This window comes from Hypanus sabinus, chromosome 3 (assembly GCF_030144855.1).
Source record: "Hypanus sabinus isolate sHypSab1 chromosome 3, sHypSab1.hap1, whole genome shotgun sequence".
NCBI classification, from domain to species: Eukaryota; Metazoa; Chordata; class Chondrichthyes; order Myliobatiformes; family Dasyatidae; genus Hypanus; species Hypanus sabinus.
Window position 1 is genome coordinate 186695538 of NC_082708.1, and position 25585 is coordinate 186721122.

Below are 25585 nucleotides of genomic sequence, written 5' to 3' on the forward strand. Positions count from 1 at the left end.
TCAGGCACTCAGATCACTTTTTTCCCCATTCTGACATTTAGTCTGAACAACTGAACCTCTTGAGCATGTCTGCATGTTGCTGCCACATGACTAGCTGATTAAATATTTGTATTAATAAGCAGGAGTACCTAATAGGTACCTAATTAGGTACAGGTGTACCTAATAAAGTGGCCACTGAGTGGACATGTTGAATTGAATTGTCTTTATTTCTTACATCCTTCACATACATGAGGAGTCAAAATCTTTACGTTACGTCTCTGAATGTGCAATGTGCAATTTATAGTAATTTGCAATAAGTAGTATGTACAGTAGGGCAGTCATTATAGCATAGAAATACCATTGTATCAGCGTGAATTAATGTGACAAATAAAACTGAAAAAAAATGAAACATTCATGTCCCTTGTAGGATTTCTGAGACTGGACAACCTACGGCAGCAACGTCAGGGCACTAAGAGTACATCAGCAAAATCCTCCCAGTTCATGAACGAAAAGTGATCCAACACCAATGTCCTCTCCCAGTCTGACATCTTCAACATTGAGTCAACTACGTTGGCCTGATGTCAGTGTACACAACCGCAGAAATACAGGGGAATTTTGATCGTCTTGATAATGGAGGGGTTAGCAACCTTAAATTCCTTGGTGTTATTATTTCAGAGAACCTATCCTGGGTGCAGCACGTAAGTGCAATTATGAAGAAAGCACAGCAGCACCTCTACTTCCCTAGGAGTTTGCAAATATTTGGCATGACGTCTAAAACTTTGACAAAATTCTATAGATGTGTGGTGGAGTGTATATTGACTGACTGCATCACAGCCTGGTATGAAAACACCAATGCCCTTGAATGGGAAATCCTACAGAAAGTAGCGGATGTGGCCCAGTCAATTCATCACAGGTAAACCTCTCCCTACCATTGGCACATCTACAGGGAGAGTTGTCACAGGAAAGCAACATCCATTATCAAGAGCCTCCACCATCCAGATCATGCTCTCTTCTCACTGCTTCCATCAGGAAGAAGGTACAGGAGTCTCAGGACTCACACCACCAAGTTCAGGAATAGTTATTACCCTTCAACCATGAAGCTTGTGAACCAGAGGAGATAACTTCACCCAACTTCACTGAACTGTTCTCAAAACGTATGGACTCACTTTCAAGGACTCTTCATCTCATGTTCTCGATTTTTATTGCTTATTTATTAATTTGTATAAATAAATATTTACTTCTTTATTTATTATAAATTTTCTCATCTGTATTTGCAGTTTGTTGTCTTTTGCACATTGGTTGTTTGTCCATCCTGTTGGGTACTTACTGCCTGTTACACTGCAGGTGTTTAGGTCCTCTATTTCTGTCTGTCCTTGATCATCTTCTCTATTGTTGGTCGGGGTCCCCATTTCTGCCTCCATGGTATGGCACCAAGTTCTCTTTAGTTTCCTGTGGTTATGCTGACCTTCAGAGGTCCAATGAAGTGCTGTCTTGTTGATGGAGTTTATTCTTATCCTATTGGTTACAATCTTTTAAGGATACTATTGTGTTTCTTGGATTTACTGTGTATGCCCACAAGAAAATGAATGTCAGCGTTGTAAATGGTCATAAATGTACTTTGAACTTATAAGTGGGCCAAGGAATGGCAAATGGGATTAATTCTGATGCATGCGAGGTGTTACATTTTCGAAAGACAAGTCAAGGAGGGAGTTTCACAGTGCATGAAAGAGCTCTGGAGAGCTTTGTAGAACAGAATATGAATGAGTTAGGGTTAGTAAGTAGTGCTGTGTTTGCACCGAAGCATGACACTTGCAGACTCCCTCCAGCACAATCCTCATTGTAAATGGTACACTTCTCTGTACGTTTCGATGTACATGTGTCAAATGAAGATAATCTTTCAGGATCAGGCCCTTAACTAATTAAGTTAATAATTAAACACTTAACCAGCACAATCACTTCTGCCTTTGTGTTGTCCATCTCCCTCTATTGTCTGCACTTCCATCTCTTGATTGAAGACACTCTTCAATGCCTCTGTCATATTTGTCTCCGTTACCACCTCTGGCAATGCAGCCCAGGCACCCAATGTTCTCTTCTGGGAATAATGCAGAACGTGCAGGATCAGTTCATTCCAAAGAGGAAGAAAGATTCTAAGGGGAGTAGGGGGCGACCGTGGCTGACAAGGGAAGTCAAGGACTGTATAAAAATAAAAGAGAAGAATTATGTTATAATAGCAAAGATGAGCAGGAAGCCAGAAGATTGGGAAACTTCATTCAGCCAGAGACTCATTCCACCGAGATGTAACACTGAGCGTCATAGGAAGTCATTCCTACCTGTGGCCATCAAACTTTACAACTCCTCCCTCGGAGTGTCAGACACCCTGAGCCAATAGGCTGGTCATGGGCTTATTTCCACTTGGCAAGATTAACTTATTATTATTTAATTATTTATGGTTTTATATTGCTATATTTCTTCACTATTCTTGGTTGGTGCGGCTGTAACGATACCCAGTTTCCCTCGGGATCAATAAAGTATGTCTGTCTGTCTTAAAGAGCAACAGAAGGTTACTAAAAAGGCAATACGGGGAGAAAAGATGAGGTACGAAGGTAAGCTAGCCAAGATATAACTTCTTTAGGTATGTGAAGAGGAAAAAATTAGTTGAGGCCAAAGATGGGCCCTTGAAGACAGAAACGGGCAAATTTATTATGGGGAACAAGGAAATGGCAGATGAGTTGAACATGTACTTTAGATCTGTCTTCACTAGGGAAGACACAAACAATCTCCCAGGTGTAATAGTGGCCAGAGGACCTAGGGTAACAGAGGAACTGAAGGTAATTCACATTAGGCAGAAAGTTGGGTAGACTGATGGGACTAAAGGCTGATAAATCCCCAGGACCTGATGGTCTGCATCCCAGGCTACTTAAAGAGGTGGCTCTAGAAATTGTGGATGCATTGGTAATCATTTTCCAATGTTCTATAGATTCAGGATCAGTTCCTGAGGGTTGGAGGTAGCTAATGTTATCCCACTTTTTAAGAAAAGAGGGAGAGAGAAAACAGGGAATTATAGACCAGTTAGCCTGACATCAGTGGTGGGGAAGATGCTGGAGTCAATTATAAAAGATGAAATAACGGTATATTTGGATAGCAGTAACAGGATTGGTCCGGGTCAGCAAGGATTTACGAAGGGGAAATCATGCTTGACTAACCTTCTGGAATTTTTTGAGGATGTAACTATGAAAATGGACAAGGGAGAGCCAGTGGATGTAGTGTACCTGGACTTTCAGAAAGCCTTTGATAAGGTCCCACATAGGAGATTAATGGGCAAAATTAAAGCACATGGTATTGGGGGTAGGGTACTCACATGGATAGAAAATTAGTTGGCAGATAGGAAACAAACAGTAGGGATTAACGGATCCTTTTCAGAATGGCAGGCAGTGACTGGGGGTACCGCAAGGCTTGGTGCTGGGACCACAGCTGTTTACAATATACATTAATGATTTGGATGAAGGGATTAAAAGTAACATTAGCAAATTTGCTGATGACACAAAGCTGGGTTGTAGTGTGAAATATGAGGAGGATGTTAGGAGAATGCAGGGTGACTTGGACAGGTTGGGTGAGTGGGCAGATGCATGGCAGATGCAGTTTAATGTGGATAAATATGAGGTTATCCACTTTGGTGGCAAGAACAGGAAGGTAGATTACTATCTGAATGGTGTCAAGTTAGGAAAAGGGGAAGTACAACAAGATCTAGGTGTCCTTGTTCATCAGTCACTGAAAGTAAGCATGCAGGTACAGCAGGCAGTGAAGAAAGCTAATGGCATGTTGGCCTTCATAACAAGGGGAGTTGAGGACAGGAGCAAAGAGGTCCTTTTGCATTTGTACAGGGCCCTGGTGAGACCCCACCTGGAGTATTGTGTTCCGTTTTGGTCTCCAAATTTGAGGATTGACATTCTTGCTATTGAGGGAGTGCAGCATAGTTCACAAGATTAATTCCTGGGATGGCGGGACTGTCATATGTTGAAAGATTGGAGTGACTGGGCTTGTATACACTGGAATTTAGAAGGATGAGAGGGGATCTGATTGAAACATATAAGATTATTAAGGGATTGGACACGCTAGAGGCAGGAAAAATGTTCCTGATGTTGGGGGAGTCCAGAACTAGAGGCCACAGTTTAAGACTAATGGGTAGGTCATTTAGAACAGAGTTGAGGAAAAACTTTTTCACCCAGAGACTTGTGGATCTATGGAATGCTTTGCTTCAGAAGACAGTGGAGGCCAATTCTCTGGATGCTTTCAAAAAAGAGTTAGATAGAGCTCTTAAAGATAGTGGAATCGAGGGATATGGGGAGAAGGCAGGAATGGGGTACTGATTGTGGACGATCAGCAATGATCACATTGAATGGTGGTGCTGGCTAGAAGGGCCAAATGGCCTACTCCTGCACCTACTATCTATTGTCTTTATAAAGAAACTTGTCCTGCACATGTCCTTTCAACTTAAAACTTAAAATGTCTGGCATTGGACATTTTGACCCTAGGGGGACTGATACTGACTATCTATTGTCTATTTTTTTTAGAGATATCGGGTGGAACTGGCCCTTCTAGCTCAATGAGCCACACCGCAGAGCAACCCACCTATTTAACCCTAGCCTAATCACAGTGACCAATTAACCTCCTAACCAGTACATCCTTGGACAGTGGAAGGAAATGGGAGCACCCAGAGGAAACCCACATGGTCATGGGGAGAATGTACAAACTCCTTACAGACACCAATGGAATTGAACTCCGAACTTCAGATTGCCCCGAGCTGTAATAGTTTCGATGTCTCATTACCTTATAATCTAATATCAAGTCTTTCCCCTCACCTTCTTCCATGCCAGAGAAAACACCCAAGTTTGTCCAAACTCTCCTCATAGCAGATAGCCTCTAACCCAGGCAGCAAGTTCAAGTTCAAATTTATTGTTATCTGATTGTACGTGTATATATGTATAACCAAATGAAACCAAATTCCTCCCGGCCATGGTGCACCCACAAACCACCCACTCTGCACATAAAACAAAATATTACCATAAATAAGTTAATAAAATATAATTCAAAATGCATGTAGTGTGCTGCACAGGGAAGCAGTAAACAGTAATCAGCTAAGCTCTGCTGAGCCTTGCATTCAGGTGCTTTGTAGTTTCTGTACCTCACAATGATACAGCCAGACAGGACCTGTTGATGGTGCTCCTGTAGAAAGTTGCTAGAATGGAGGCAAGGAGCCTTGCATGCCTCAGTCTCCTCAGAAAGTGTAGGTGCTGTTGTACCTTCTTGACCAATGCAGAGGTGTTGTGGGTCCTGGTAATCTCTTCTGCACCTCCTCTAAAGGATCCACGTTCAGAAGATTACGATGATACTGTGGGGCATGGGGTGGGGGCTCGGGGGGTGTGAGGCTGAAGGTGAAGAGAAATAGAGAACAGAGAGAAGGAGAAGAAAGAAGCCCTTGAAGAAATCCAAGTGGAGGGGTGTGTTGCCTTTATGGCAGTTATTTAGTTTATAATATTTTCGCTTAGTAATTCATTTGTTAGTATTTTCTAGTTAGAATTAGAATTGTTTAAAGTATATTCATTGCCTGTAAAATATATCTGCATGCGATGACGTCACATTCGGTTTTGCCGCATCTTGTGGGAAAACACCGGTTTGGGATCGACACAAGGGTGGGGGCTCACACGAGGGAGACCCGCGCAAGAAGTTGTTTGTAAACGTTAGAAATCACAGTGAGAGCAACGCTGTAAGTTAATAGATAATCGATATGTTGATATGTTGAACTACAGTGAAAAAGCGGCATTATCAGGTGTTTCAAGTGCTGCAATGTCATCTCAATCCAGCATCAAGTCGATGCCACCCAGCGACAGGGGCAGTAGGGCATCATCAAGTAAGGCTGCCCAGACAAGAGCTAAAGCAGATGCCGCCCACGTGCGGGTGGGCTATGCCAAGCAAGTAGCAAAATTGAAAATGGAAGCCGCAAAATTGGAAATGGAGGCGGCTGCCAGAGAAGCCAAAATCCAGTTGGAAAAAGCAAGGATATCGGCAGAGTTAGAAGTGCTGGCACTAGAAGGAGAAGAGGAAGCTGCCAAGGTGGAAGCAGAGTACATAGAAGAAGCTGAAGGATTGCATAATCTGACCGACGTAAGATCTACTTCAGAAAGGACCAGATTGGAACGCACAAGCGACTATGTCCGATCTCAAATAGACAGGAAGGCTCGTCCTTCCTCTCCATACGTATTCGATAACATCCCATGTCATGAGGAACCTCAGGGAGGCCCAATTGCATCACATCCATACGAGGAAGACAATTTACCCTCGCAACTCCGCGATGAAGTCAAGAATGAAAGAGCTGACTACAAATACTTCTCAACACCAAACTTACAAGATTTGGAGAGAAGAGATGCATAGGTTGAATTCAGAACAGCAAATTCCATAAGAAATGTACGCCCTCAGTCATATACGCGCCAATGTATTTCCCCAGCCCGCATACCACTTACAGTTGATCCCATGATGCAGTATTTAGCATGACGGGATCTCATCACTTCGGGACTGTACCAGTTTGACGATAAACCTGAAAATTACCGTGCATGGTACTCCACATTCTCCAACGCTATCGACGGAGTCCAGCTCAGAGCAACCCAAGAGTTGGATCTTATGGCGAAATGGCTGGGAAAAGACTCATGCGAACAGGTGAGACGCATACGTTCAGTATACATCAACAAACCTGAGCTAGCCTTAAGCAAAGCATGGGAGAGACTTTGGGAGGGTTATGGGGCCCCCGAGATTATTGAAGCGGCGCTATATCGACGTCTGGAAAACTTTCCTAAGGTGTCAGCCAAAGATCACAGAAAGTTAAGAGAACTCGGAGATTTACTCATGGAGATCCAAGGCGCCAAAGAAGATGGCTACTCAGCTGGTCTAGTATACCTAGATACTCCATCCGGGATTAGACAAATCGTGGACAAACTTCCATTTGGGCTCCAGGACAGGTGGCTGTCTGCTGCCTCAGAGTACAAGGAAGACCACGATGGTCAATTTCCTCCCTTTAAGCACCTTACTAAGTTTGTGTGCAAGGAGGCGAAGAAGCGAAATGACCCTAGCCTCGTGGGTCCAGGAAGCAGTACGATTTACACCAGGCCAGGTAGATCCTCTTCAAATACTTTCAACATCAATAAACCCGTCTCAGTGCTCAAGACTGAAGCCTTTACAACTAACAACGACCCTAGCAAGTATTGTCCATTGCGTAACAAATCTCACCCCCTCAAAAGATGCAGAACGTTTAGGGAAAAACCCCTTGAAGAGAGGATGGCCCTTCTCAAGGAGAAAAGAATATGTTTTAAATGCTGTTCCTCAACCTCTCACCTTGCCAGAGAGTGTACGATCGCCATTAAGTGTCCGGAATGTGATAGCACTAATCACGATGGGGCCATGCATCCCGGCCCGTCACTGCAAACCGACAATGCTCCTTCACCCCCACAACAGGACGGCGGGGAGGGAGAGGCTCACTCCAGGACAACAGTTGTCAGCTCGAGCTGTACAGAAGTTTGCGGTCAAGCTCAGTCAAGCCTTTCTTGTTCAAAGTTCTGCCTCACTAAGGTGTACCCCAAAGGAGCTGGGGATGGACAAAACAGTGCCAAGGTATCTCAGTCAGCAGGGATGCAACTGGGAGTTCAACACACCACACGCCTCCCACATGGGAGGCACATGGGAGCGGATGATTGGGATCACCAGAAGAATTCTTGATTCAACGTTTCTGCAGCAACGCACCCGATTGACCCACGAGGTGCTGTGTACCCTAATGGCAGAGGTCACAGCCATTATAAATGCACAACCACTCCTACCTGTGTCTTCTGACTCAGAAAACCCCTTCATACTCTCGCCATCAATGCTCCTTACGCAGAAGGCAGGAGCTCCCCCTCCACCAGGGGACTTCTCAGACAAGGATTTGTACACAAAGCAATGGAGACAAGTCCAAGCTCTGGCAAATCGGTTCTGGTCTCACAGGAGACAGGAATATCTACCCTTGTTGCAACAGAGACAAAAGTGGACAGAACCCCGCAGGAATCTTCAAGTTGGAGACTTAGTCCTGCTCAGGGACAAGCAAATCGCCCGCAACAGCTGGCCAATGGCCAGAATCACTGCTACATTCCCTAGTGGGGATGGACACGTCAGGAAGGTCGAGCTGAAGACTACCGACCAAGGCAATGTGAAAATTTACCAAAGGCCAATTACAGAAGTCATTCTACTTCTACCTAATGACTGATTTAGAGACTAAGTTTTGTATTATGTTCATTATGACCTTACGAAGGTCAAGCGGGGAGTGTGTTGTCTTTATGGCAGTTATTTAGTTTATAATATTTTCGCTTAGTAATTCATTTGTTAGTATTTTCTAGTTAGAATTAGAATTGTTTAAAGTATATTCATTGCCTGTAAAATATATCGGCATGCGATGACGTCACATTCGGTTTTGCCGCGTCTTGTGGGAAAATACCGGTTTGGGATCGACGCAAGGGCGGGGGCTCGCACGAGGGAGACCAGAGCAAGAAGTTGTTTGTAAGCATTAGAAATCACAGTGAGAGCAACGCTGTTAGTTAATAGATAATCGATATGTTGAATTAAAATGTTAACGCCGATCCCGTTAAAAGTAATGACGGCCGATAAGGTTTATGTTTACGTTAGTTAAAGAGTTGCGGATAGTTTGTGTTGAAGTGTATTTAAAGCGGTCCATGGCGTAGGTAGATTCTGACTGTATACTGCACTTTAACGCAATGTAGTTGTAGTTTACTTTTACAAGTATTTACAATGTAAATGTGATGTCAAGAAGGGAACAAATACTGTATCAATCTTGTATTGTTTTATCAACAGTTTTCACCATATGTTAATGTGAAGAGTGAACAGTAAATGGTTAATCTTACTGCGACCTTGTTCCATTGACTACGGTTTATCTCGGCGTTTAATTTGGCGTTTCCATTACACCCGAGCGAGAACGCTACAAGGGGGTAACAGAACAAATTTGTTGGTTGTACCTGGAAGAGAAGTTGCAAAGACTGAAATACATAGAATAATGGAAGTCAGTAAATGACCAAATCATTTCAGTGCAGGAGGAGATCTCCTCTTGGGTTTGCCTCTGGGCCTGGCCAGGCCGGCCATTGTGTGTTCCAGGCAGAGGGCAGACAGGGGCTCTCCCCTAGCCGATTGCCTGCTCCTCTTCCAAGGACACACCTCTCCCTCTCTGTTTTTAGAGAAGGAATATCTAAGAGTACAATGGGGGATTTCTGAGAGTGGGCAGCTCGAATGTATTGAAAAATAGTAATACGTAATTGCATTTTAATGTGAAACTAACTATGAAGTCCTGATTATTGAATAGTTTCCTGTTGGAGAATAAACTTCTGTATCATAAAAGGAGAACCTTTAGCTTATGGAGCTAGAGTTCAAAATTCAAAGTAAATTTATTATCAAAGTATAGTATATTTTACCATATACTACTCTGCGATTAATTTCCTTGAAGGGAAAATAATAATGGAGTTTACAAAAGAAAATACATAAACAGACAAAAATGTGCCAAAGAAGACAAATAGTGCAAATAATAAAAAGGGTAAATAAATAATACTGAGAACATGAGTTGTAGAGGCCTTGAAGGTGAGTCCTTTGGTTGTGGAGTCAGTTTGGTGTTGAGATGAGTGAAGTTATCCATGCTGGTTCAGGAGTTTGATGGTTTCTGAACCTGGTGATGCAGGACATAAGGCTTCTGTACTTGTTTCCTGATGGCAGCAGTGAGAGAGTACATGGCCTGGGTGTGTCGTGGTTTCTCATGCCCCACAAATGACCAGGAGATGCAGAAGATTCTTCAAGAGGTATTAAACTTTAATTTGCAAATCAAAGCTGAGACAGTCATTGAGCCAGTCGCTGATTGCCCACCAATCCTTGTACATAGCATTTTTTATAGCAATCTCCTGGTTGCATTAGCATAAACAATCGGTCTACAGTTGCATATCACAAGTACATCCGCCACTGTTGTTTCTACCCATTGACTTAATCATGTTCGAATCTACATCTCTTAGCTACCTCTCATTAACACACCATTGTCTTCTACATTCTTAAGATTTCATTCTCCTACTAAATTGGATACATGCATAGCAAATAGCAAGTTCAAAGCTGACTACATAGTTTTGATTACACAGCAAACAATGCAACTTTTATACTCCAATAGGTGGAGGGGGTCCTTGATAATGAACACTTCTTTCTTGTGGCAGCGCCCCTTGTAAATGTGAAAAGGTCTTTGCCTGACAAACAACTAATGTGCAAAAGAAGACGAACAACAAGTAATAATAGAACATGAATTGTAGAGTCCTTGAAAATGAGTCTGTAGGTCATAGAATCAGTTCAGAGCAGTGGTGATTGAATTTATCCATGTCAGTTCAGGAGCCTGATGGTTGAGTTGGCGTTTTGAGACAGCATGTTAAGTAATCTTATCCCTTGGCTTCTATCCCAAGGATTAGTAAATGCTTTTGTTTTGGGCATTTATCCAGTTCCTCTTGCAGCTTGGTTTTTGCTTCAGATTTCCCTTGTGTTTCCAACCAAGAACCAAGTCTGGAGCTGTGATGAAAGAAATGATAAAGTAATGGTGTTTGGGGGTGTGGAGGGGTGGGTTAGCGGGTGGAGGTGTTGATCAGCCTCACTGCTTGGGGAAAGTAACTTTTTTTTGAGCCTGGTGGTCCTGGCTTGGATGCTACGTAGCCTCCTCTCTGATGGGAGTGGGACAAACAGTCCATGAGCAGGGTGGGTGGGATCCTTCATGATGTAACTGGCCATTTTCTGGCACCTTTCTGTATCTAGTATGAGTCCTGACGAAGGGTCTCGGCCCGAAACGTTGGCTGCTCATTTCAACGGATGCTGCCCGACCTGCTGAGTTCATCCAGCTTGTTTGTATGTGTTGATCTGACCACAGCATCTGCAGAGTACTTCGTGTTTTCCGTATATACGTCCTAATGGTGGGTGGGCCGATGCCAGAGATGCATTGGACAGTTTTGTCTACCCGTTGTGAGACGTCCCGAGCGCTGCAGTGCATTCTCTGAACCACACAACAATGCAGTTCAACTGTAAAGAGACAACACTTTATTAATGGCATTAACAGTGATATGCAGAGGGATCTTGGGCTCCCATTTAATGCTCACTGAAAATGGCTATACAGGTTGATAAGGTGGTAAAATGGTATGTGGCATGCTTGCATTTAGTAGTTGAAACATTGCAATCAAGAGTCAGGAAGTTATGTTACAGCTTTATAAAACTCTGGTTGGGCTGTGTCTGGAGTATTGCATTCAATTCTGGTTGCCTGATTATAAGAATGACATGGAGAATTTAGAGAGGATAGACAATAGGTGCAGAAGTAGACCATTCGGCCCCTTGAGTCTGCACCGCCATTCTGAGATCATGGCTGATCATTCACTATCAATACCCAGTCCCTGCCTTGTCCCCATATCCCTTGATTCCCCTATCCATCAGATATCTATCCAGCTCCTTCTTGAAAGCATCCAGAGAATTGGCCTCCACCGTCTTCCGATGCAGAATAGGTTCACCCGGGTGCTCAAATTTCAAAAGTTCAAAATAGATTTATGTTCAAAGTACATATACAGTATGTCACCATATTCTACCCTAAGATTCTGGTGGGAATTCACAACGAATACAAAAAAACGCAATGAGAAACCTCACATGATTAAGACAGACAAGCAACCAATGTGCAAAAGATAAGAAATTATGCAAACTTGGCTTTGGAGGTGGTGCAGAGGAGGCAAACCAGGTTAATCCTAGAGATGAGGGGGTTAGACTATGAGGAGAGACTGAGTCACCCAGGACTGTATTCACTGGAATTCAGAAGGATGAGAGGAGATCTTACAGATACATATAAATTTATAGATAAGAGAGAGGCAGGAAAGTTATTTCCACCAGTAGGTGAGACTAGAACTAGGGGACATAGCCTCAAGATTTGGAGGAGTAAATTTAGGATGGAGATGAGGAAGAATGGTGACTCTGTGGAATTTTCTGTCCAATGAAGCAGTGGAGGCTACCTCAGTAAATATATTTAAGGCAAGGTTGGGTAGACTTTTGCATAGTAGGGGAATTGAGGGTTATGGGAAAAGGCAGGTAGGTGGAGATGAGTCCATGGCCAGATCAGCCATGATCTTATTGAATGGTGGAAGAGGCTTGATGGGCTGGGTGGCCGACTCCTGCTCCTATTTCTTATTTATTATGTTCTTAAATACAAAAAGAGGGAAACAACCCAAATAATAATAATAAATCAATAAGCAATAAATAGAGATAACATGGCTTTGAAAGTGAGTCTATAGGTTGTGGAATGAGTTCTGTGTTGCAGATGGTGAAGTAATCCACTCTGGTTCAGGAGTCTGATGGTTGAGGGGTAGCAGTTTTTCTTGAACCTGAGAGCGTGCAAGGTGAGGCTCCTGTTGGCAGCTGTGAGAAGAGAGCATTGCCTGGATGGTGCTCCGTGTAGATGTGCTCATCGAAGAGCTTCACAGTGAGGAGGGCTGTCTGGATGAGACAGTGTATGCTATGAGGGAGAGGTTGCACTGGAGGGGAGACAGACAGAAGATTATGAAATATGCAGATCAAATGGACATTCAGTATCCTTTCCCCAGGGTAAAACTCTCAAGTACTCGAAGAACATCTCTTTAGAGCAGAGATGAGGAGGAATTTCTTTATCCAGATGGTGGTGAATCTCTGGAATTCATTACCACAGACGGCTGTGGAGGCCAAGTCACTGGGTGTATTTAAAGTGGAGATTGATAGTTTCTTGATTAATCAGGGCGTCAAAGGATACGTGAAGAAGGCAGCAGAATGGGGTTGAGAGAGAGCAATGACAGAGCAGGCTCGGTGGGTCGAATGGTCTAATTGTGCTCCACAGTCTCATGGTCTTATGCTTTTATTCAAGGTGAGATGGGGAGGGGGCAGGTTGGAGTTAAAGGGAGACGTATAGGGAATTTATTATTTTACTCACAGTGTGATGGGTGCCTGGAGTATGTTGCAAGGGTGATGTTAGAGGTAGTTACGATAGAGATGTTTAAGAGGCTCTTAAAGTGTAGACACTAGAGCAATGTGGATATTATGTAGACAGGACTGATTAGTTTAGTTAGGCATTTAATCATGAGTTTAATTAGTTTGGCACAAACGGCCTGTCCTATGATGTACTGTTCTGTTCTGCATTCTATGTTCTTCAACAGTTCAATTTAATATCGAAGACTGTACAACCTGAAATCCGTACTCTTCACAGACGTCCACAAAACAGAAGAAAAACCTCAAAGAATGAATGACAGAAAATGTTAGAGCCCCAAAAACCCCCCTTCCCCCACCCATGCACAAGCAGCAGCATCAATCCTCCCCCCCATTTAGACCAGCAAAAGCATCTACCCACAGCACCCACCAAGCAAGCGATAGCAAAACCCCCCACAGATCATTGTCTAGAGTACATCAAAAATCCATCAGTCGACGGATCTATGGCTCAGACAAGGCCTAGTTGGCAAGTTGTGAGATTGAGCCTGAAGTTTGAGCCTGTTCACGGCGAGTCCTGGAGTTGATACCCAGAGGTCAGCGAAGTCTGGCGGGCAAAGTCGGAGGTCAAAGTCCCGAGCTCGACAAGTTTGGAGGTAGAGAGCCTGAAAGATTGAAGGCCGAAGTTGGCGAGCCTAGAGGTGGAGGGACAATCTAGGCCAGAGAACGGAGGTTGAAGGCCTGATGTCTGGTGCCAAGGACTGGACCTGGCCTGTGTGTGAGGGGGCAGGAGGCTGGGGACAGGGGCTTGTTTGGCTGTTGTTGTTGTTTTTGTTGCTGCTTGTGTTCTTCTGTGCTGTGGCGACACTAGCGGGTTGCTTAGGCGAGCGGTGCATTTCACTGTACTCGTGATAAATAAACCTGAACCTGAATCTTCTGAGAAGTGAGAAAACACTTCAAGTTCCAGTTGATGGTCATCTGGCTGTAGATACAGCTTTCCCCCAGACCACGGCGCACCCACAATGCACTCATCACACGTGGCACATGATGGTTGTCCATCATGTCCGATGATGACAGGAACCTTGTGCGGGAGAGTTTTTAAAGTGGAAAAGCCGTTGCAGTCCCTCCCCCTCAGAGATCCGGGTCCAGCGGTACGAACAAGTGTCACAAACTGGGGTCTTCCTGGGTTGCAGTGGATGATCATCATATCTCCTGTGCCTCCTCATGCTCCTCGCTCTCTATGAACATTACAGTACCACCTTTTTGCCCATGGATCTCACTGTAGATCACATCCTCCCAGTCTGCCAGAGCTGACGCATGCTGGGACAGGCCTGTCCCTATCTCACACTAGGTATGAGGCTGCCACCTACCCTCACCTGGTTTAGACCACCTGTCGAAGCAGTGTATCGGGGTGTGGCCGCTGTCACATGCAAACAGCTACCTGGAGCTACAGGTGAGAGCTGAGTGTCCGGTGCAGACCAAAGTTGAGTGAGCTGCCCCGGAATGGACAAGACAAGCCCCTTCGCCAGAGAGGCTACCCCTCCCAGGACACATAAAACAATAAAATATAATCAAGAATGCATGCGAAGTGCACAGCACAGGTAAACAGTAAACAGCTCACTGTCCTAGGGACAAGACCTCGGTGGGGGCAGGGTATTCATTAGTCTCACAGCCTGAGGGAAGAAGCTGTTGCCCAGTCTGGCAGTCTAGTCCAGATGCTCCTGTACCTCCATCCTGATGGTAGTGGGTCAGAGAGATTGTGGTAGGGATCCTTTGTGTACAATGCTGATAAATAGAGGGGTGAGAGACCCCGGTGACCCTCTTGGAGGTGTTTACTGTCCTCTGTAACGTCTTGTGGACCAATGCCTTGCAGCTTCAAGATACATGATTGTTCATTGCCATTTCCAGCACACAAGTGTAAAGGACAAAATCACTGAACCAATATAGCACAAAAAAAAAGTAAGATAAAGAACACGCTAATAAGAAACAAAATTCTTACAATAAATATAAAAACATTAGATAGCTTATATAGATACATTGACTGTGTGCCCATAAAGTGACACTAGGCACAGGAGTGTCTGTACATGAAGTGACTGACAGGAAATGATAAAGTATACGTCCTTGATGGAGGTAGCACACAATGATGCAGCCAGACAGGACACTCTCAAAATTGCAGAGTAGCGGAGGGAGGGAGGGAATGGCGTGAGTGTCTGATGGAGTGGAGACCGAGCGGTGCTGGAGACACAATGTTTTCTGTGCTGTCCAGTTCGGTGATGACTGTTGGAGTCAGAGAGAAAGAGAAAATAAACATGTTGGAACTGTGAGCAGTTCAGAGATTAGGAGCAGCTGTTATTGGGTTGGTCCACATCTGACATTGGGTGTCATCTAAAGGCCAGCTGATCAGAATTTATGATTATAACACCATAAGACATAGGAGCAGAATTCGACCATTTGCCCCATCAAGCCTGCTGCACTATTCTTTTTTCCTCTCCTGATCTCCACTCCCCAGCCTTCTCCCTGAAACCTTTGATGTCATGTCCAATCAAGACCCCATCAACCTGTGCCTTAAATACACCCAGCAACCTAACCTGCACAGCTATCTGTGACAACAAATTCACCACCCTCTGGCTAAAGAAATTTCTCCACATCTCTGTTCTAAATGAATGCCCTTCTACCCTGAGGCCTAGATTCCCCCACCATGGGAAACATCCTTTTCACATCTACTCTGTCTAGGTCTTTCAATATTCAAAAGGTTTCAATGAGATCCCCCCTCATCCTTCTGAATTCCAGCAAGTACAAACATGGAGCTATCAAATGTTCCTCGTATGATAACATTTTCATTCCTTGCGAACCTCCTCTGAACCCTCTCCAATGCCAGCCCATCTTTTCTTAGATGAGGAGCCCAAAACTGTTCACAATACTCAAGGTGAGGCCTCACCAGTGCCTTACAAAGTCTCAGCATCACATCCCTGCTCTTATATTTTAGATCTCTTGAAATGAATGTTAACATTGCATTTACCTTCCTCACCAACTCAAACTACAAGTTAACCTTTAGGGTGTTCTGCACAAGGACTCCCAAGTCCCTTTGCATCTCAGATTTTTGGATTTTCTCCCCGTTTAGAAAATAGCCTGCACATTTACTTCTACTACTAAAATGCATGAACATGCATTTTCCAACAGTTTATTTCATTTTCCACTTTCTTGCTTATTCTCCTAATCTGTCGAAGTCCTTCTGCAGCCTCACCACTACCTGCCCCTCCACCAATCTTCCTATCAGCTGCAAACTTGGCAACAAAGCCATCTATTCCATCATCTGAATCACTTATATACAGCATAAAATGAAGTGGTCCCAACCAGAAAAGGATCCTTTTATTCTCACTCACTGCCTCCTACCAATCAGCCAATGCTCTAACCATGCTTGTAACTTTCCTGTCATACCATGGGCTCTTAACGTGGTAAGCAGCCTCATGTGTGGGACCTCGTCAAAGGCCTTCTGAAAGTCCAAATATACAACATCCACTGCATCCCCCGACTTGCAATCTCCTCAAAGAATTCCAACAGGTTCATCAGGCAGGATTTTCCCTGAAGAAAACCATGCTGACTTTGTCCTATCTTGTCCTGTGTCACCAAGTACTCCATCACCTCATCCTTATCAATTGACTCCAACATCTTCCCAACCACTGAGGTTAGGCTAACCAGTCTGTAATTTCCTTTCGGTTGCCTTCCTTCTTTGTTAAAGAGTGGAATAACATTTGGAATTTTCCAGTCCTCTGGCACAATGCCAGAGTCCAATGATTTTTGAAAGATCATTTCTAATGCCTCCACAACCTTACCACTACAATCTGTGTACAAATGGCATCTTATGTTTTTATTAAATTATAGTATGCCTTTCTTATTGTGTTTTCTTTGTGCTGTATCATATCCTGAGAAACAATTATATTGTTACTTGTGTACTGGAAGTGACGTTAAGAAATCTTGAAACTTGAATCAGTTGTTTAAGACCAGCTTCTTTCCTTCCACCACCTAATTTCTGAATGATCATTTTTATTGCTATTTTTGGATACACTCTTTATTTATTTTTGTAACCTATTGTAATTTTATAGCTTTGCACTATCATCCAAGTCAGTGATTTCAGTACCTGCTGCACGGAGATAATCGCTCAATTCTTCAGCAACTTCCTTCACTACCTTCTGACACCACTAGAGGGCTCCGAGCAAGAAACCTGCTACAGACACCCTGTTACCAGGGTTTGACTACATTTCCCGAAAGGCGCTTGTCCTTACGTTTACGCGCTTGTGGATCCACCCATCCCATGACGCCAGCACGCACGAATCCGACGTAAACATCACCTCTGGAAAGATGGCGGAGGTGGAGAGCTTGGAGACGGCGGCGGAGCATGAGCGGATCTTGCGGGAGATCGAGAGCACCGAGTCGGCGTGCATCGGGCCCACGCTCAGGTAGGGCTGCTGCGGGGCCCGGAGCAGGCGGCGGCATATCCCGGGGTCGGGGTGGGAGGAAACCCCACGAAATCCTCGTTCCTCACCCGGGTCTCCCCTGTGGTCGGGGTCGGCAGTCAAAGGTCAGGGAGCATCCTAGGACAGGGAAATCGCTTCCCTTCACTCGCTCACAACATCCCCGTGACCCCTCGTCCCCCACTACTCCCACCCAGTGATCCGTCACCCCATCGCCCCCTTAGTTTCTCTCCCCCGCCAAGACCTGTGACCGTGACCCCTCTTCCCTTCCATGACCCCTTACTCCTCGTGACAGTTCGCCCCACTGTCACCCCTCCCCCTGCGAATTCTTGACTCCTGTTTAAAGTTTCACCTCGTAATCCTGAACCCCGTTCATGTCTGCCCCTTAACTCCTGAGCCATGCTCTGGTTTCATGATTTGCCTTCCATTCCTTGCGCCACCCCAATCCCCATCGTTGTCACTCCCTGTCTGAGGCCATGTGGATTGTTTACTCTTTTGTCTTCGTTTTATGTGTTTAATATGATTTCTTACGTCTTTCTGGTTTTGTTGGTGTTGCAACTACCAGCTTGTATGTTGAAGGACGTAGTTACAACCTGGGATTTTCATGACTCATTGCAAAGTGTTGTGAGGGCAAGTTGATGGATGAGGTTATTCACAATCACATGCACATTAATCAGCACGCATCTTGGAGAATTGTCGAGAGACTGAGCAATTCTACACAGCTGGGGATTGAGTTATGTCATTAAGAGGGAGGAATTTATAGAGGAGACACAAGGGACTGCAGATGCTGGAATCTGGAGCAGCAAACTGCTGGAGGAACTCAGCGGGTCAAACTGTATTTATTTATTTATTTATTTATTTGGAGATACAGTGCAGAGCTGGCCATTCCGGCCCAATGAACTGTACCACCCAGCAACCCACCGATTTAACCCAAGCCTGATCACAGGACAACTTCACAGTCGACGAACTGATACATTGTTGGACTGTGGGAGGAAATCGGAGCACTCGGAGGAAACTCACATGCTCACGGGAAGGAATTTAACACTTGCCTACAGTAGACGGCGGAATTGAACTTTGAACTCCAAAGCTTTGGGCTTCAACAGCACCGAGCTAACCGCTGTGCTACTGAGGTGCCACAACTGAATGAACAGTTTATAAGGAGGAAAGGAGTTGTTGATGGGTCATAATAACGCATCAGGATCTGAAGCATCGACAGCTCCTTTCCTCATCCAGTTGCTGCTCAGCCTGCAGCATTACTCCTGCGGACAGATTGTTTCCTCCTGGTTGAGCTAGTGTCCAGTGGAAGAGCAGAGTGTGGTGATTGAAGATGATTTTATTTGGAAAGTAGGATGTAGAATTGGGGACATGGGGTCAGTGATCCCCCATGGGGAGTGGTTTGTAGGAAGTGCTTGGCTTTGCTCTTGTGTATTTCTTGTATGTTGGCTACCTGTTTTTTTTTATTTGGAGATACAGCACGATGTCAGGTCCTTCTGGACCCCTGACCCTGCACTGCCCAATTAAACTCAAGGCCAATTCAGTTACAAATCCTGTCGAAATTCAAAACTGTAATTATGTGGCAGTAGGGAAATTATCCCTATTGTGTTTCTTGAGCTCTTTACTGGAGATGAAGTGTTACTCGATCTGCCACTTTGATCTTGCTCATACTTTCATTAACCTGGTCCAATGCTACTTGCCTTTACTGGGGTCTTTCTCTTTCTACCACCTATCTTATTAACACTTACCATTATTGGTGCTTTTGGGGGGGGGGTATTGCTCATGGTGACTGTTGATGGGGGGGCATCGTAGGGATTCAGTGGACGGGTTGGGGGGGTTATTCCTCATGGTGAGTGTTGATGGGGGGTTATTGCTCACGGTGAGTGTTGATGGGGGGCATTGTAGGGATTGAGTGGACGGGGGGGGAATCATTGCTCACGGTTTGTGGGTGTGAGGAGGTTAGGGTTGGGTGATGGAGATGAGGCCCGCATGGGTGGGGGGTGCTGATGGGGACAGGAAGATGGGCCTGACAGGGAGAGAGGGGGGAGTTGGCACTGCCTGGCAGGGAGATGTAGGTTGGGCTGACAGGGAGAGGGCAGCCTGGTGGAGAAGGTTTTTGCTTGGCTTGCTTGGAGAGCAATTGTTCTGGAGCACATTGTTGCTGTACATTTACCTACGGGATGGGGAGGGACCGGGTTCCCCGTACTTTGTTGGAATGTGAAGAGGAAACTGGAGCAGCTAGCGGAAACCCACACTATCAAGGACAGAACGTAGGAACTCTTTCCAGACAGCAACAGCAATTGAACCGGGGTCGTTGGAGCTGTAGTAGCATTACGTTGAGTGTTATGCAACTAGTGTTGTTCTGCTCAATATTGTGAGCTTGCTATGTTGGCTCTGCAATCTGTGGCGACAATTACAGGCTGCCCCCAGTGTAATCCTCAGACACAAACGACGATTTCACTGTATGTTTTGATGTACATGTGACTAAAATAATCTAATTTCAGAATAAAGGTCTCTTACTTAAGGAAGGTGAGAGGAAATTAAGGAGATTTCTTCACTGGGAGCTATGAGCTTTTGTGACTCTTTGCTCCAAGTTGTTGGTGGTGGTTGGGGGAGAGATAGAGTCATGGAATAAATTCAAGGCCAACATGGACAGTTACTTTGGCTTAGACAAGAGACAGGAACTGCAGCTGATTCCCAGGTCCCAGCAGCTGTGGTCACACAGAATTATATAGCAAACTCTTTCTCTTCTTTTATAAACACAAGGGATTCTGCTGATTCTGGAGGAACTCAGCAAGTCAAACCTGATAAAGGGTCTTGGCCTGAAATGTTGACAGTTTATTCCTGTCCATTGTTGTTGCCTGGCCTGCTACGTTTCTCCAGCATTTTGTGTGTGTTGCTCTGGATTTCTAGAATCAGCAGAATCTCCCATGTTTATGATTTGCTGCTCCACTGCAAAGTCTCTTCAAGGGATGCCTACCCTGAAGAAGTTTAAATCTTCTTTGACAGGAGTTCAATAAGACTGTCTTCTCTTGCTGCTCCCCCTCTGTGCACCTATCACTTTGTAGCTAGTCCTTTATGCCCTTCCCTTATCTTCTTGTTCTGGCGTCTTCCCCCTTCCTTTCCACTCCTAATGGAGGGTCTTGAGCTGCTCACTATAGATGCTGCCTGACCTGATGAGCTTTTGTGTGTCACTCACTGCTCTTCTTTGATATATTGTTAGTGGACAACTCCATGGCAACATAATGAACCAAACAGCTGATTTTGTTTTATAAACATACAGGAACCCACGATGTTATGCTGAACCAAATAAATTTGTAATCAAATGGCCAACCAATCTAATTCCTTCTGCCTTTACAAGATCATAAGAGATAGGAGCAGAATTAGGCCATCTGGCCCATCGAGTCTGCTCCATCATTTCATCATGGCTGATCCATTTTCCCTCTCAGCCCCACTCTCCTGCTTTCTCCCTGTGCCCCTTTATGCTCTGACTAGTCTTGGATCTATCAACCCCTGACTTAAATATACCCAATAACTTGGTTTCTACAGCTACCCGTGGCGATGAATTCCACAGGTTCACCACCCACTGGCTAAAGAAATTCCTCCTCATCTCGGTTCTAAAACGAGGTCCCTCTGTTCTGAGGTTGTGCCCTCTGGTCCTGGACTCAGCCACCATAGGTGACATCCTCTCTATCTAGGCCTTTTTGTATTCGGTAAGTATGTCCAATGTCCATATCCTTCCTTCCACTTTCTTCACATTCATGTTTCTATCCAAATGTATCTGCCTCTGCCACCACCCCAGGCAGCACATTCCAGGCACCCACCACTCTCTGAGTTGAAAAAAAACTTGCCCTTCACAAGTACAGTTGGCCCTCCTTATTTGTGAGGGATTGGTTCTGGACCCCCCCCCCCCCCCCAGCGGATACCCAAAAACACCGATGCTCAAGTTGGTGGACTTTAGGACCCGGCGGAGCTCGGGACATGCCACCTGCAGTGTTTCTGTTCTGGAGAAAGATCACTATTGAAAATAAAGTGGAAATAATAAAGTGATCAGAAAGAGGGGAAACGTCATCGGTCATTGGAAAAGCGTTAGGCTGCGGTCGGTCAATGATGGGAACAATTTTAAAGGATAAAGTGAGAATAATGGAGCATCTGAAGGCCCTGCCCCAATGAAAGTGACAATTATTACTAAGCAACGCAGCGGTTTAATCATTGAAATACATACATTTCTTAAGTGTTCTATATGCATAGAAAGGTAAAATATATGCTATATACTAAGTCAAACGGTTAAGTAACTGACGCTAAGTAATACCGGATGTACCTGTTCCGACTTAGAGAACTTCCGTTTTTTTCCGATTCCTGATCCGTGGTAACCTACGCACATCCTCCCGTATACTTTAAATCATCTCTAGATTACTTATAATACCTAATACAATGTAAATGCTATGTAAATAGTTGTTATACTGTATTGTTTAGGGAATAATGACAAGAAAAAAAGTCTGTACATGCTCAAACAAGTCCTGGAAAGAGAAATTCCGGGTTTTCCTGATCTGCGGTGGTTGAATCCGCGCATGTGGAACCCGTGGGTAAGGAGGGCTGACTGTACTTTGAAATGACCCCATCTCGCCTTAAATGCATGCCCTCTGGTATTAAACATTTTAACCCTGGGAAAAAGATAGGACTAGCTTAGAAGGGCATCTTTGTCATTTCTGCCCTGAGAAAAAGTGTCTGGCGGTCCACTTGATCTAGAATAGAACTTAGAACAATACAGCATAGGAACAGGCCCTTTGACGTGTCAGAATGAGAATGGGAATTAAAATGTTTGGCCACTGTGAAGTTCCACTTGTGGCAGATGGCGCGGAGGTGCTCGACAAAGTGGTCCCTCATGGGTCTCAGCAATGTAGAGGAGACTGCATCGGGGGCACCAAACACAACACGTAATCCCAGCATTTCCATGTCCCTCGCATTCATGACACATGAATTGTCTGGAGTACGAGTAGGGTGTTGCAAGGTTCTGAAGGCCGTGGCCTTTTTCAGATCTGACTGATGCCTGCTGGTACTTGCCTGAAGGGTTCAAAGCCACACCCAATCCAATACAAAATATCTATTATTACCATCATGTTCTGTAACTACAGGAAAAGGATTGTGGAAGGTTTTGCTCTTCACAGGCTGATTCAGAAGTGGGCGGGCTTCCAGACTTGGTGATTTTGTTGAAGTGTACAAAATGCATGCGGAGAGTCACGGGGTAGATGCAGTGTTGATGTTTCCCTTGGCTCCGGGTCCAGTACCTGTCAGCACTTGGCCATAGAGTAGAGATGAGAAAGAACTTGTTCATGGGAGAAGGCTGCTGAGTGTATTCATTGAAAAACTTGAGAGAATTTTAAAAGTGAAGGGAATTCAGGGGAAAATTTCTGTTTTACCATGTCAGAGGCTGTGAGGTGACCTGATAGATTTATTTATTCATTCAGAGATGCAGCACGGAACGGGCCTTTCTGTCCCTTTGAGCCAAGCCACCGAGCATCCCACTGATTTAATCCTAGCCTAATCACAGGATAATTTACAATGACCAGTTAGCCTACTGGGTACGGCTTTGGACTGTGGGAGGAAACTGGGATATCTGGAGAAAACCCACACAATCCATGGGAAGAACATACAAGCTCCTTACTGAGGACACTGGAATTGAACTCTGAACTCTGACACCCAGAGCTGTAATAGCATCGCGCTGACTTCTGTGTTACTGTGGCGCTGTGATAAATAAAATTATGAGAGGGTCAATAGTAACGATAAATTTCCCAGTGAAAATGTCAAATCCAAGATGCCATACCCGTTGCAGTGAGTGATGTCTGTGCAGTTGGTTCTGCAGCAGCTTCTGTTGAAGGGCGACTACTGATAAACTTGGTGCACTGTTCATCCCTTAGGCCTTACCATCATCTTACACAACTTCAACATAACGTTCCTACTTCTGCTTTGATTTATGTAGGCCAACGTGCCCTTGTTCATCCCTTAGCCTATACAGTCTTTCCCCATTACATTACTGGTAAGCATCTGAACATCCTTTCCTTATGAACGAGGTCAATACTGTACACAATGCTCTATTTAACTGATGCATCACCTCCTTATTTTGCTCCAGATTCCAGCAAGGCGTTCTCTTGTGACTCCCTATTTTTATGTTTAATTACTCTGGCAGTAATGATAACCCTAGTTTCCATAATTCAACTTATTATTTTATATATCTGCTGTTTGCAGGCATGTTCTGTATATTTGATGTCCATGAGTTCTGTAAATGGGGTTTTTATTTGGAAAATGTGAGGTCAGAGAAATCTAAAGACAGACTTATCTGGAGAATATCTGCAGTTGAGTAAAGTACAAGGGGATCTAAATATACTTGTGCACAACTGCAAAGAGTTAGAGGCAGGTGCAGCAAGTACACAGTATCCCGACATTATGACTTTTCTGTAGTGCAGGGGTTCACAACCTTTCTTATACCATGGACCCTTACCATTAACTGAGGGGTCCATGGTCAGGAATCCCTGCTGTAATAAAAGTCAGCCTTAAGGAGTATTCTGTTCATGGCTAAAAGATTTGAGATACTGAATAAAACTTTGGTCTCACAGAACTCATTTGGACAAAAATAACTAAATACAAAGTATGAAAGAAACAACATATTCCTTTAATTTTTGTCTAGGGTTTGTGTTATGGAAAATAGCAATGCCTTTTTAGGATTGCGACCCTCCATAAATTGGTTTATCATTGTCACATGTACTGAGGTACAGTGAAAACTTTATTTTGCATACCAACCTTACAGATCATTTCATCACATCAGTACATCGAGGTAGTACAAGGGAAAACAACAGAATGTAGAATGAAGGGTTAAAGATAAAGAGCAGTACAGGCAGACAATAAAGTCCATGGCCAAAATGCTGCCTGGTTTAGAGAGTATGCATTATGATGAGAGGTTAAGGGAGCTAAGGCTTTTCTCTTTGGAGAGAAGGAGGCTGAGAGGAGACATGATAGAGGTATACAAGATATTAAGAGGAATAGATAGAGTGGACAGCCAGCGCCTCTTCCCCAGGGCACCACTGCTCAGTACAAGAGGACATTGCTTTAAGCTAAGGGGAGGGAAGTTCAACGGGGATATTAGAGGAAGGTTTTTCACTCAGAGAGTGGTTGGTGTGTGGAATGCACTGCCTGAGTCAGTGGTGGAGGCAGATACACTAATGAAGCTTAAGAGACTACTAGGCAGGTATATGGAGGAATTTAAAGTTTGGTGGGGGGTTATATGGGAGGCAGGGATTAAGGGTGGGCACAACTTTGTGGACTGAAGGGCCTGTACTGTGCTGTACTATTCTAGTCTATCTATAAAATCAGGAAGATGATGAGATCTGTACTTCAACCTGGAATTGTACCTGAGTTAGCAAGGCAAATGATACATTGGCCTTTGTTGCAAGTAGATTGGGGTTTAGAAATAAAGAAATATTGTTACCAGATATTGATGAAGCCACATCTGGAGTACAATATACCATTGTAGTTCCCTTCTTAAAAAAAGGATATACCGACCTTGGAGGCAGTCCAGAGAGACTCTGGCGAATTCATGGGATAAGAGTTGACTGATCTTGACTTGGTGAAGAAATTATACTTATATTCTGTGTTGAATAGAGTGGAAAGTGATTATTTTATTGAAAGTTTAAAGGAAACCAATGAGGTAAGATTTTTGACGGGGAGGGTGATGGGTGCCTGGAATGGTCAGCCAGGAGAAGTGGTGGGAGCAGGTGTGATAGGAGCATGTAAGGCACATTTAGACATTTTATGTGCTGGTGAATGTGAGATTGTGTACATTCTCACCATGACTGTGTGGGTTTCCTCTGGGTGTTCCGGTTTCCTCCCGCAGTTCAAAAACGTACCCTTTGGTAGGTTAATTGGTCATTGTAAATTGTCATGTGATTAGTTAAGGGTTAGATTGGGAAAATGCTGGACGGCACAGCTGGAAGAGCTGATTTCACACTGTATCTCAATAAATAAATACAGGTTTCCCCCGCAATCCGAAGGTAGAGCGTTCCTATGAAACTGTTTGTAATCCGAAATGTCGTAAAGTGAAGAAGCAATTACCATTAATTTAT

At 44.4% G+C, this 25585-nt stretch overlaps 1 protein-coding gene across 4 annotated transcripts in view; it reads left to right on the forward strand.

The window, feature by feature from the left end:
• Nucleotides 1-17320: 17320 nt before the first annotated feature.
• LOC132391962 (exocyst complex component 6B-like) overlaps nucleotides 17321-25585 on the forward strand; it is an 845841-nt gene continuing 837576 nt past the window's right edge. For all 4 annotated transcript variants that reach the window (XM_059965781.1, XM_059965785.1, XM_059965784.1 and 1 more), the window contains exon 1: nucleotides 17321-17459. In XM_059965781.1, coding sequence (XP_059821764.1) covers nucleotides 17362-17459 — 98 coding nt within the window. In that variant the 5' untranslated portion in view covers nucleotides 17321-17361. The remainder of the gene's footprint in view (nucleotides 17460-25585) is intronic.